Here is a 12,790-nt window from a genome sequence, read left to right on the forward strand (position 1 = left end):
GACAGAATATATTGACGGTGAAGGCTCCTTAAAGCGAAGTTCCACCCAAAAGTGGAACTTCCACTCATCTGCTCCCCCCTCCCCGGTGCCACATTTGGCACCTTTCAGGGGGGGAGGGGGAACAGATATGTCTTTTTACAGGTACCCTTCCCCACTGCCGGGAGTCCGCGCCGCTGCGCCGTCCCTTGGAAGTTCTGTCCCCCTTCTCCTCCCCCCACCCCTGAGCCAATTAGAATGCGCAGCGCACTTCGCGCATGCCTAGTGGGAAAGGCTTCATTGCCAGTTTCTCTTAGAATAAATGGTGGTGGCAGCACCCGGCAGCTGATCCGAAAATATGCTTGGACGCTGACATCGCAGGCTCCCTGGACAGGTAAGTGTCTATATATTAAAAGTCAGCAGCTACAGTATTTGTAGCTGCTGTCTTTTTAATTTTTTTTCCCCAGCTGGAACACCGCTTTAAGAATCAATTTAAAGAACCCGGCTGCAAGTTGAAGGCAAGGTGATATTCTCTGAAATATCGCCCGTGCCATCCGCAATACAGGTAAACAGGTGAGATTAGAGAGCTAAATGCATGGCTAAAGACCTGGTGTAAGAAGGAAGGATTTGGGTTTCTTGAGCACTGAGCTAACTTTTCATTGGGGTACAACCTATATGCTAAACATGGTTTGCACCTAAATGGAAGGGGGTCTGCTGTGCTGGGGGAGAAGTTTATGGGAAGGCTGGAGGAGTATTTCAATTAGAATGGAGGGGGAGGGAGAATTCGATTACAATCAGGTCAGACAGGGATCCATCCCTATAGTACTTTTTGTACTAAAATAAAAAATTGACAATGAATTAAAGTGTTTGTTCACCAATGCCAAGAAGCAAGCAAAGAGAGACAGAGAGAGATAATTTTGCCCCTGTACAAATTAGTAGTAATACCTCATCTGGAATATGCAGTTCAGTTTTGGGCCCCAGTTCTCAAAAAAGGATATCGGGGAACTGGAGAAAGTGCAGAGAGGGGCAACCAAACTGATAGGAGGCATGGAGGCTAGGGATAGACCGATCATCGGCAAGGTCGATATATTGAGGGCAGATATGCACTTTCCCCGATATATCAGTATCGGCCCCGGAACTGGGTGATATTGCCGATATTTTTGTGTAGCCATTCTGCCTTCTTAGGCCGCCTGCCTCACCTTGGACAGCCTTATCTGGAGTCGGGACTAGTCTCGCGGGAATGCATCACAGCCATACACCCAACCACAGCAGCCCAGGGCCAGCCACCCACATCCACAGGCCCTGTACCAGCCAGCCAGCCACAGGCACTGTACCAGCGAGCCAGCCACCCCCAGGCCCTGTACCAGCCAGCCAGCCCCCCACAGGCCCTGTACCAGCCCCCCACAGGCACTGTACCAGCCAGCCAGCCACCCACAGCCCCTGTGCCAGCCAGCCACCCACCCACCACAGGGTACCAGCTAGCCAGCTACCCACCACAGGGTGCCAGACAGCCAGCCACCCACAGACAAGGTGCCAGACAGCCAGCCACCCACAGAAAGGGTGCCAGACAGCCAGCCACCCACCCACAGAAAAGGGTGCCAGACAGACAGCCACCCACAGGCCCTGTACCAGCCAGCCACAGAAACTGTACCAGCCAGCCACCCAAATCCCCTGTGCCAGCCAGCCACCTACCACAGGATGCCAGCCACCCACCACAGGGTGCTAGACAGTCAGTCACCCACCACAGGGTGCCAGACAGCCAGCCGTCCATCACAGGGTGCCAGCCAGCCAGCCGTCCATCACAGGGTGCCAGCCAGCCAGCTATCCACCACAGGGTGCCAGCCAGCCGTCCATCCACCACAGGGTGCCAGCCAGCAGTCCACCACAGGGTGCCAGCCAGCTGTCCACCACAGGGTGCCAGCCAGCCTTCCACCACAGGATGCCAGCCAGCCATCCACCCACCACAGGGTGCCAGCCAGTCACCCACCACAGGGTGCCAGCCAGTCACCCACCACAGGGTGCCAGCCAGCCAGTCACCCACTACAGGGTGCCAGCCATTAAGCATTAAACAAAAATTAACATTTTCAGAACCAGATTTGTGTCAAAAATTGTCTTTATTTTTCAAAACTTTAAATGTACAAAATATCGGCCCAAATTGGCCGATACCGATACGTTGTGACCAAAATATCGGTATCGGCCCTGAAAAAAACATATCAGTCTATCCCCAATTGAGGCGCTATGAGGAAAGATTAGAGGAACTTAATTGATTCTCTCTTGAAAAGAGGAGATTAAGGGGGATATGATCAACATGTATAAATACATAACGGGTCCATATAGTGAACTTGGTCTTGAGTTATTCACTTTAAAACGTTTTGTAAACCCTCACTTTTTTTTTTTTTTTTTTAATAAAAAAAAAAACATGCCTATACTTACCTGCTCTGTGCAATGGTTTTGCACAGAACAGCCCTAATCCTCTTCTTCTGGGGTGCCCCTATGGAAAGTCGCTTTCCATGGGGGCACCAGTGCAGGCACGCTCCCGAGTTCCGCTGCTGCATCCATAGACCCCTGGTCCCGTGTCACAGTTTTTGATTGACAGCAGTGGGAGCCAATGACGAACATCTGCCGCTCCACAGAGAGCTATGGATAGTCAGATTGGGTCCGCCTAAAAAACTGACAGGTGGACCTGATCCATCCATCAGTGTGAAAGGGGCCTTACTTGCATAGTCAGTCAACAACAAAAATTTAAATCTGCATACAAACACATACACTTATATAAACAAATCATAACAAACACAACTTATTTATATATATTGCAACCTTATTTGCCTAAGGACAGAAAAAAGTGTATATATTGTGATATTTGATGTTCACTAGTCCACTACACTTGTAAAAGCAGTCCTAATTTTTCGAAAAGACAAACAAAACAGCTTCTTATTTGTTAGCATGGAAAAACAAAACAGTCCACCAATCTTCCAAAGAAAGCAAAATTTGGGCTTACCACCAGCATAAATGCATAAATTTGTCCCTTAACCTCCCTGGCCGTATGATTCTTTCCGATTTTAGGTGCTGAAAGCGGTACCATTATTTTGCATGTAATTCTTAAGAACGAGCAGCCCAAACCCACTATTTACAATTATAATATAATAAATAACTATAATTAAGTTAAAGTATATATATATATATATATATATACCCCCGTCCCTACCACATTCTTTACCCAAGGGTCTATAGGAATCCAATACTTTTAAAAGGGAAATCTCTATCCTCCTACTCATTATTTTGTATAGCCAGTGTAACTGCATAGCCACCAATGAACTATCTTAATTAAACTTAATTAAAATTCAAGTTACTATTTTTTATGCTTGAGAATCCCCAATATGGAGCACCTTAGGGGTTAATTTGGAAGATCATTTTCATCTGATTAAAAACCTGTAATCATCAGATCTCCTTAAATAGATTCCCCTTGGGCGCCTTCCTGAGGTTCTGAAGAAGCTTGCTTTGAATTTGGGCAGGCGAAACATGTAAACCGAGGGATGCTACACCATGGCCCTGGGAGCATCTTTCCCCGAGAGGAATGTTGGATGGAACTGACAGCCCAGGAACTAAGAGGAAACGTCAATAAAGAGGAACTTTTGAAGCACATACAGTGGAGTAGCCCAGTGAAGCTTGAGCGTACAGTGACTCTGGGATGTAAAAATGACAGGCGGAGATGATCTACACTCCAGGCCGGGAGGAATCCAGGAGAGCGGCGGCAACCCCTAGATGGGACGCAAACTTTCAACTTACAGTGAGTCGGCTGTCAGCCACCACACCGCCTCTATGAATGACTATCATTTGTTTATCTGACCCTTGCCTGCCGAACACTAACACACTCTCCAGGCTCAATAAGAAGCACGTCTCCCTGCTATTGCAGCGTCCATCCTGATTACACTGCCTGTTTAATCTTTTGCTCACTGCTCTCCTCATAACTTTGTCACAAATCCATCCCCCTTGACATTTACTTACAATATTTCTGCACCCTAGATTGATGCAGTGGTACTGCACTCCCCTTCCTCATGGGGTTATGCTATTCTTGAGACGGTTGTTACTTTAAGGGGATGAATATCCTTTCATTGGTATAGGTTGTTACGTGGATATTGCTGTTTATAGCTAATCTCATAAACTGCAACCCCCACTACTTAGTAGCTAAATGTCTCTCATATTTCACAACTTGCTCCTGGACCCAGTGTGCGTTTTTATTGTTATTTTCAAAAACAACGTTATGTGGTGTTATGTGCAGGGTTAAAATTTGCAATGTAAATTTGTTAAATTTTTACTGCAAATCGCCTGGGGTCACTCTATACCTGTCTTTTGGGGGTCTCTCCTATCTTTTTATATTTTTTGTACTTTGACGTAACTGGTATTTAGACCTCCTTCACATTGAGGAGAAATTGATGCATGCATTTTTGATCGCACACAGGCTCCCCCAACTAGGGGTGAACCCCCCCTTTCCTACCTATTTGGAGTACAGGAATCATTGCCTGCAAGTAGCAAGGTACCATGAGATATGTGGTCCATAGAAATTGAAAAATAAACTAAAAGATTGCATGGAGAAGAAGTTGCAATGCATGTAGAAAATCCATGAAGCTGTGGAAAGAGATGGCCAGCAGACAGGCAGAAATCGCAACAGTAAAGAAGATTTTTTTAATTAAGCAGATAATGGATTGTCAAAAATAACAATCATTTGTACTGCTATTAGAATGCTAATGTCAGAAGGTAAAAGTTTATGCTGTGACTAAATCGCTTTTAATCTTTTAACTTTTAAGAAAAATTATACTGCCTGTCATACTACAGAACCATCAGCAAACTATATACCTGGATACAAAACAAATCTCTTTCACCCAGCGATTGATGATGATACAGTACAACACTGATATATTGTAAATAATAGCTGCTGCTATTTCAAAATAAAATCATATACTCATGCTTCCATTGGCCACATAAAATATAAATATATTGAATAATAAACAATGTTCACACTAGCAGCGCTTCCAATAGGACAGTATTTTAATTACATTTAATTTATTTTTATATACTTTATGTATTTTTTATGTTTTTTTTTTTATTTGTTTTAAACTTATATAATTGCTTATCAATATTTAAGGGGATGTATATTATGAATTGTTATACGATTATGACATGTTATTTATTAACCCATTTTAATATAGTCCAGATATGATTAATGTTTAGGGGAAGTTTTTTAGGGGAGGTTTTTTATTCGATTCTAATGATATTGGTAATGTCAGTGAGTAACAGATACCCCTTGTTTCTCATGTCTGCAGTGTGACAAGCATCTGGAAGTAGATAAATGTACAATATAGTATGTGTACATTTGAAGTTTATGCTCAATGTTATCTTTAATTTGAGTATGGTACTGGAATCCTGGATTGAAGGATATATTAGGGTGGTTAATTGCACCTGATCCAGATTTTTTGCTGTCACGCAGTGGGGATGGGTTGTGCATATTAATACATTATATATTATTTATCATGTGGCTTGCTCACTTTATATTAACTTTGCATCCTATAAAGTGTACCATTGTGGTGGTATGCTGGTAGTTATGGGTTTAGAGCCCTATATAGTTAACTGATGCTGAGGAGGTTGGAGCCTGGCACAGTCATATGTTGCTGAGGGTGTCAATAACCTTGATAGGCAGCATAATAAATAGCAGTAGCTGTGCCGTGTGACCACGGCCCCAGACTAAGACGAATAACGAAACTCGCCAGGGCATGACCACGAGGCTGCCTAGACGACAGATCGTGATGTGCCTCCCGATCATTCGGCTTGAGCAAGGGCTGTGAGCTTCAGCAGTGAGATCAGCAGTCACTATCTGTGGCATTGTGTTTGTGCTTGTCAGGTTTGATTTAATGTAAGCAGATTGACTCGGGGTTTTGGAATGTGTGTTTTGAATTATTCAATAAACTGGGTTACGCTATGGAGTCCTCTATCCTTTATATACATCCTTCATATGATACCCATTGGGAGAGGAGTGTTTGATGAAAAAACTCGTGTGAGTGAGGGGAGGACTCAGCACAGTTGTGAAGTCCATGTCCTGTTGGTATCAGAGGAGGAAAGGCAGACTGATCCTGACGGAACGGCCCGACCTTTCCAATATCAAAGCCTGCTTTGGTTTCTGGTGAGTGTTTAATCCCTAGGGGAGATGTCGCACATGGTGGGGTGACAGGAAGGTGTTTTGAATCGTTTCATCGTATACATCTGGATTATTTTGTTCCCCCATCCATACTCCCTGGGAAGATTTTAAATTATTAAAGCATGTTGCTGAACTGATAAGCGCTGCCAGTGTGAATATTGTTTAATATTCAATATATTTATATTTTATGCGGACAGTGGAAGCATGAGTATATGATATACCTGGATAGTATTATATGCAGGAAAAAAGTAGCAACTTATTAGTAGAGTAGCAATTTATTTCAAAACAATCATGTAAAAAAAAAAAACTTGAGTGAATATACATGAAAATAAGTCAAATCAACAGTACAGTGTACTGAATACATGATGATTACAGTGTAATTGTATCTTCTAAAGAAACCCCTTATTTACCTTATCAAAGCCCTTAAGCCCTCCATGGATGCTATTAGGCCCATTGTTGATCGGAAGACGGTAATCCTTACCATCCAGAGTAAAGCTACCTTTGGCAATTCTGTTTGCAACGCGACCAATCACTGCTCCAAAATAGGGATGTTTGTCTATGTAACCTGGAAAAATAAAATAATTTTCAATAAATGTGCTGTGATTTGAAGTATACACACGATCATTTACAGATGAGCATAGGCTCTAATACAGGTTTAACCTGTGGACTGGGGCTGCCAATTCCCAACTGTCTCCCCCTACGAATTCTGTGTCTCTTCCATGGATTAGTTCTGAGTGAGCCCTATAAGGTTTAATAATGAGGAATGTAAAGTTATGCACTTTGAAGCCAAAAATACAAATGCAAATTACACACGAGGAAAGGCTCCTCTGGGAGAATCAGTGAAAAAATAAAAAAGGGATCTGGGGGGTGCCTTTAAATCACAGACTTAGCAATAGCAAGTGATGTCAAGTCACTGCTAACAAAACCAGCAAAATATTCTTATGCATTAAAAAGGGAAAACTGTACATTCAAGAGATAAATCAATAATTCTACCCCTTTACAAAACACTGGCTCAATCTCATCCTCAATATGCAGTTCAGTTTTTGTCACCAATTCTCAAAAGATATGTGGTTGAATTAGAAAGAGCTTAGCAACTGGCAACAAAATTATTAAGAAGATGGAGGACCTCAGCTATGAGGATTGATTACATAGATTACAATTATTCAGTCTGCAGAAAAGATGCCTAAAGGTCCATATGATTACAATGTACAAATATATAAAAAGTGACTTCAGTAACTGTAATTTACTCGAAGATCCCTGAAGAGAACACGCAGCCACGATTTGAGGTTAGAAGAAAAGCGGTTTAACCTTAGATTGTGGAAAGGGCTCTCTACAGTTTACGGAGTAGTAAAAATGTTGAACTCCCTCCCCCCTGGAAGGGATAGTAGCTGAGAGTTTATACAACTTCAAACATTTTTTTTTTTAGAGCGCTACATCTCACAAACATGCAGTTAACATTGTAAGTAACTTCTATAACTTTGCAACAGGGGGCAGAAGGGGATCCTTAAGCCTTGTACACACTACTAGTGTAAAAAAAAATGGACAGCTCAGGTTAGAGCCCCTGTACTAAAAATCCAATGTTAGTACAGCAATCTCTCCTGATGTGCCACTGTGTTCTGACAGATGGATAACCCCCCCCCCCCCCCACCAGAACACTCCTTTTTTGGTCATGACCATTCGTCATTTGGCCGGCTTCTGTCCGATCAGCTGCCGTACACACGACCGAATGTTGGCCGGTTTCTATTGAAGTAGACGATGCCACCCGACATTCGGCCCGTGTGTGCTAGGCTTTAGGGGCCAGTTCACAGCATGCCTGCACATAAATCACACAGGAACACTATGCATTCCTGTGCGATTCACATGCTGTGCGATTTCAGCCAATCCATTTTGAGTGGGCTAAAATCACACCAAATGTAGTGCATGCACTACTTTTAAGACGTGCTGCCAACTGGATTGCATGGTACAAAAGTATCCACTATGTTTGTGACAATGGTTTGTCTATAATAGCATGGGGAAATATTCTCACACACACATTAGACATCTGGACACTAACAAAATGTCACTGTGCATATCAGAATTGCTACTACCTATATAAATCTCCTTATGGGGAAACTATACCAAAAAAAAAAAATCCACAATAGAAGCAGTAGCCTCACTTTGTAACAACCAGACCACAACAGCATATTGTTTTCCAATCTTAGGCCCCTTTCGCACAGAGCATAATGCACATCCACAGGGGATCTCTCCACCGATCCCTGCTGAGCAGGCAGATGACAGGTCCGTGTCTGCTCCGCTATGCAGAGCAGACACAGCCCCGCTGTTCTCTATGGGACGGTCAGATGGAAATGGACCGCCTGTCTGTTTCCATCTGACTGTCATCTGATCCGCTGGACAGATAGGGAATGGATCCCCTACCTGTCGCTCCATAGAGAACAATGGCTGGTCTGATCAGGTCCATCTAAAAAATGATGAAAACACCTGGCTTCAATTAGCAGTTCTTACATTGAGGCCAGAGTATTCCATCAATCCTTGATGAAATGTGCTATCTTTATTGCGAATGCTTTCAAATTGGTCTTTGGTATGAACTCAAACCTTACATAGTTACATAGTTACATAGTTAGTGAGGCTGAAAAAAGACACAAGTCCATCCAGTTCAACCTATGATGTGTGTGTGTGTTTGCTAACCGTACATTGTATACCTCCTTTGGATTCTGCTTTTGCCTGCTTCCTTCTCATATCTTCAGCCTGTTTCAAGATTGTGCTTGTCTAGAACCTGCTCTGCAGTGCTTATTTTGTCAGCAAATTTCGATTTCATTATAGTCTTTTGACTAAAATGTAATTTTAGTTTTAGTTGTATTTTAGTCATCTGAATTTTTTTGTTTTAGTCATATTCTCCAGTACATTTTAGTCGACTAAAATCTCATACATTTTAGTCGACTAAAATCTCATACATTTTAGTCAACTACAAATCGAATAGATTTAGGTTAACTATAATGCATTATTTAAACATTTCTCTAGAATTTCCAAACAAATTATATACTCCTGGAGTAAAAAATCGAATAATATGTTATTTATGGTATTAAGGTTTGAACATGCACTATAGACACAGGTTTAGCCATTGTGATTTAGGCTCCATGCACACAGGGCGTCATAAAAACGTGCTCCAAAGCTGTTTACATAACGCCGGGAAACAGCAGCAACAGCAGCACCTCAAAGCACCTTGCCCCCATGTTGATGAGGACAAGGGCCTCATCCCCACAACCCTGGCCGGTATTATATTATTGGGTATATTATATAGCCATTAGGGGCGTGGCCGCCAGATGACGTCATCGGGAGACCACGCCCCCTTGTGTCACAGGTGACGTCACCTGTGACACAAGGGGGCGTGGTCTCCCGATGACGTCATCTGGCAGCCACGCCCCTAATGGCTATATAATAAGCTGCAGAGACCAGAGGCCGGCATAATCGCTGAAGACGTCGTCGGAGGAGGACCGGAGGAAGAAGGACAGCCGACAGCCGACAGCAAAAGAGCAGAAGACCGGAGAGGAGAAGACAAGAAGATTGGACAGCAGAAGGGCGGACAGCAGAAGACCCTCGGAGAGGAGAAGACAGCAGAAGACCCCCGGAGAGGAGAAGACAGCAGAAGACCCCCGGAGAGGAGAAGACAAGAAGGGCGGACAGCAAAAGAGCAGAAGACCCTCGGAGAGAAGACAGCAGAAGAACCCCGGAGAGGAGAAGACAAGAAGGGCGGACAGCAAAAGAGCAGAAGACCCTCGGAGAGGAGAAGACCCCCGGAGAGGACAAGAGCCGGAAGATGATTTTTAATAAATTTTCCAAAACGTCTCCTGTCGTTATTTCCATACACTGCCTTTTATGGGGTGAATGAGTAGGGGTACAGTGTACCCCATACCCATTCACATAGGGAGGGGGTCCGGGATCGGGGGCCCCCTTGTTAAAGGGGGCTTCCAGATTCCGATGAGCCCCCTGCCCGCAGACCCCCACAACCACCGGCCAGGGTTGTGGGGATGAGGCCCTTGTCCTCATCAATATGGGGGCAAGGTGCTTTGAGGTGCGGGGTGCAGAGCCCCCCTTGCCCCAAAGCACCCACACCCCCCCATGTTGAGGGCGTGTGGCCTGGTATGATCCAGGGGGGGTGGGGCCGCTCGCTCGTCCCCTCCCCTTTCCTGGCATGCCGGACTGCATGCTCGGATAAGGGTCTGGTATGGATTTTGGGGGGGACCCCACGCCGTTTTTTCGGCGCGGGGCTACCCTCAAATTCCATACCAGATCCGAAGGGCCTGGTTTGGAACCTGGGGGGGGAACCCCACGCCGTTTTTTTCCCCATTTTGGCGTGGAGTTCCCCCTCAAGATTCTCACAGTGCAGGTCGCACCGCAAGTCGGATCACCCTGATCCGACCTGCGGTGTGACTTCCATTCAAATCAATAGGCTCCCATAGGGAACCATTGATTTTGAATGGAAGAAAAAAAACGTATAACGTGGCTTAACGCACGTTAAGCAACGTTATGGAGCCTTATGGAGCCTTTAGCAGCGTCAGACGTTTTTTGCAGCTTGACGCTGGAGCTCCTGAACCCACAGCTCCTGGGTTTTTTTTGGAGCTGTAAAACGCCTATGCCACTTGGAGCTCCTAAAAGCTCTATGTGTGCATGAGACCATAGAATAACATGGATGGGCGTTCTGCAGCTGCAAAAAAAAACGTCTGACGCTGCTAACAGCAGCTGTAAAAACGTCCAGTGTGCATGAGGCCATAGAACGTTTTTATAAAAAAATAAACAAACAGTTTCATAAACAAACAAAAATATTGCTTTTTGACAAACAGAAGTGCAACTTTAAAATAAAAAAAAAAAAAAACAACTGTAAACTCTATTGGCTGCATTTTCCTGAATATATTCCCAACATTAAATATTAAGAAAAAATATTTTAAAAAAAGCCTTTTTCTTCATTTTTCTCCTTCAGCAGCTTAGTAGATGCCCCTTACTTATGCTTATGTGGTGGTGCAATACAGGTTTAAACTTTAATGTGCTATTATTACAGGCTCTGGATGGAATTGTGTTGCTGATTTAGAAATGGCAAGCAGAGTAGTGTTAAATTTGATGTCAATTTTGATTTAGTTTTAGTCATAGTCTTTTGACTAAAATGTCATTTTAGTTTTAGTTGTATTTTAGTCTTATGACTAAAATGCCATTTTAGGTTTAGTCATATTTTAGTCATCTGAATAGTTTTAGTAGATTAAAATAGTATTCATTTAGTCGACAAAAATATTTTGGTCGAAAAATTAACACTGCTGCTCTGACCACCAGACTGTCCGATTTGGTTCCTGCTTAACGATTCAGTACAGTGTTTGGTTCTGCCTTGATGTTTAGGTACCACTTTTCAGGTAAACCCAAATATCATGATTTTTTAGCTATACCCTGAATGGCTTGGGGGGGGGGGGGGGAGATCTGACCCCCTCAGTAAAGGCTAGCTACCTTTTTGCTATTTCCACCACAGTCCATGACACATTTAAAAGAAATCGACATTGGAGAAGCCAAAGCATGCAGTTATGTCAGGTGAAAAGATAATTATTTTCTAATTAGTGATAGGCTGCCCATGGACAGCAAAGCATTATTGAGTTATATAAAATTAACTCAGAGCAACAATTGCCCTGTCTTTTAAAGCTGATGTTGGTTTGTTTTAGAAAAACACATCACAGAGGTTTAGGGTTCAGGAAATATTTAGGGTTCATTATTCACTTTGCTAATTTATGGCTAAGAGAGAGAAGACATTAAATCTATAGTCAGCCCTTGCTGAACACATTTGCAATTCATTTGTCATTGTCTTTGATGTTCTTTACCAGCAGAGAACTAGAAGACTTCATAACCTTTGCAAGTTATTTATCTAACTAGTATCTTTTCATTTTCCTCTGTGTCAGCAAATCTGTTGCGCCAACATATTTTCTCTGACAGATTTCATCACAGCATGCAAGCAGCTTCCTGTGAGGTGCCAGCACACTGTGCAAATTCAGGTCTTGACATTTGTAAATCCTGGCAAATGATATCTCTGTTTTAGTTCAGGATGACTTTTTAGAGCCAAATTTCAATCAGATAAAATACTGTGCAAACATTTTTCAAGCAGGTGTGAAAAAATTTGTAAATTAAGAATGCTTTCAGAAATAGAAGTATTAATAGTTTATTTTTTCAATTAACAAAATGGAAAGTAAATGAACAGAGGAGAAATCCAAACCAAATTAATATTTGTAGTGACCACTCTTTGCCTTTTAAAGAACATCAATCCTACTAGGTACACTTGTACACAGTTTTTGAAGGAACTCGGCAGGTAGGTTGTTCCAAACATCTTGGAGAACTAACCACAGATCTTCTGTGAATGTAGGCTGCATCAAATCCTTCCCTTTCTTCATTTAATCCCAGACATACTTGATGTTAAACAGAAAGAAAGCAGCGCCAGCTTAGTGAAGTATAAGGTTTATTAATACAAAAAACATGTAGTAACTTACTCTTAGGTAAGTAAAGGCCGGCACAGTAGGTAAATGGGATCATCGATCTTCTTGTCCTGGATACCGTTGCAGAAAGGAGGGTGCGGGGTGCCGGTGGTGCGTGGAGGCTGTT

The 12,790-nt window shown here is 43.1% G+C and overlaps 1 protein-coding gene across 1 annotated transcript in view; it reads right to left on the reverse strand.

Annotated features, from left to right (window-relative positions):
* Nucleotides 1-12,790, reverse strand: part of GALM (galactose mutarotase) — a gene marked incomplete at its 5' end in the record, with an annotated part of 108,503 nt that overhangs the window by 78,648 nt on the left and 17,065 nt on the right. Inside the window, one exon of the mRNA XM_082250190.1 lies at nt 6,577-6,731. Within this exon, the coding sequence (XP_082106316.1) occupies nt 6,577-6,731 (155 nt within the window). The remainder of the gene's footprint in view (nt 1-6,576; nt 6,732-12,790) is intronic.

Source organism: Pelophylax lessonae, assembly GCF_965119305.1.
Source record: "Pelophylax lessonae genome assembly, chromosome: 3".
Classification (NCBI taxonomy): domain Eukaryota; kingdom Metazoa; phylum Chordata; class Amphibia; order Anura; family Ranidae; genus Pelophylax; species Pelophylax lessonae.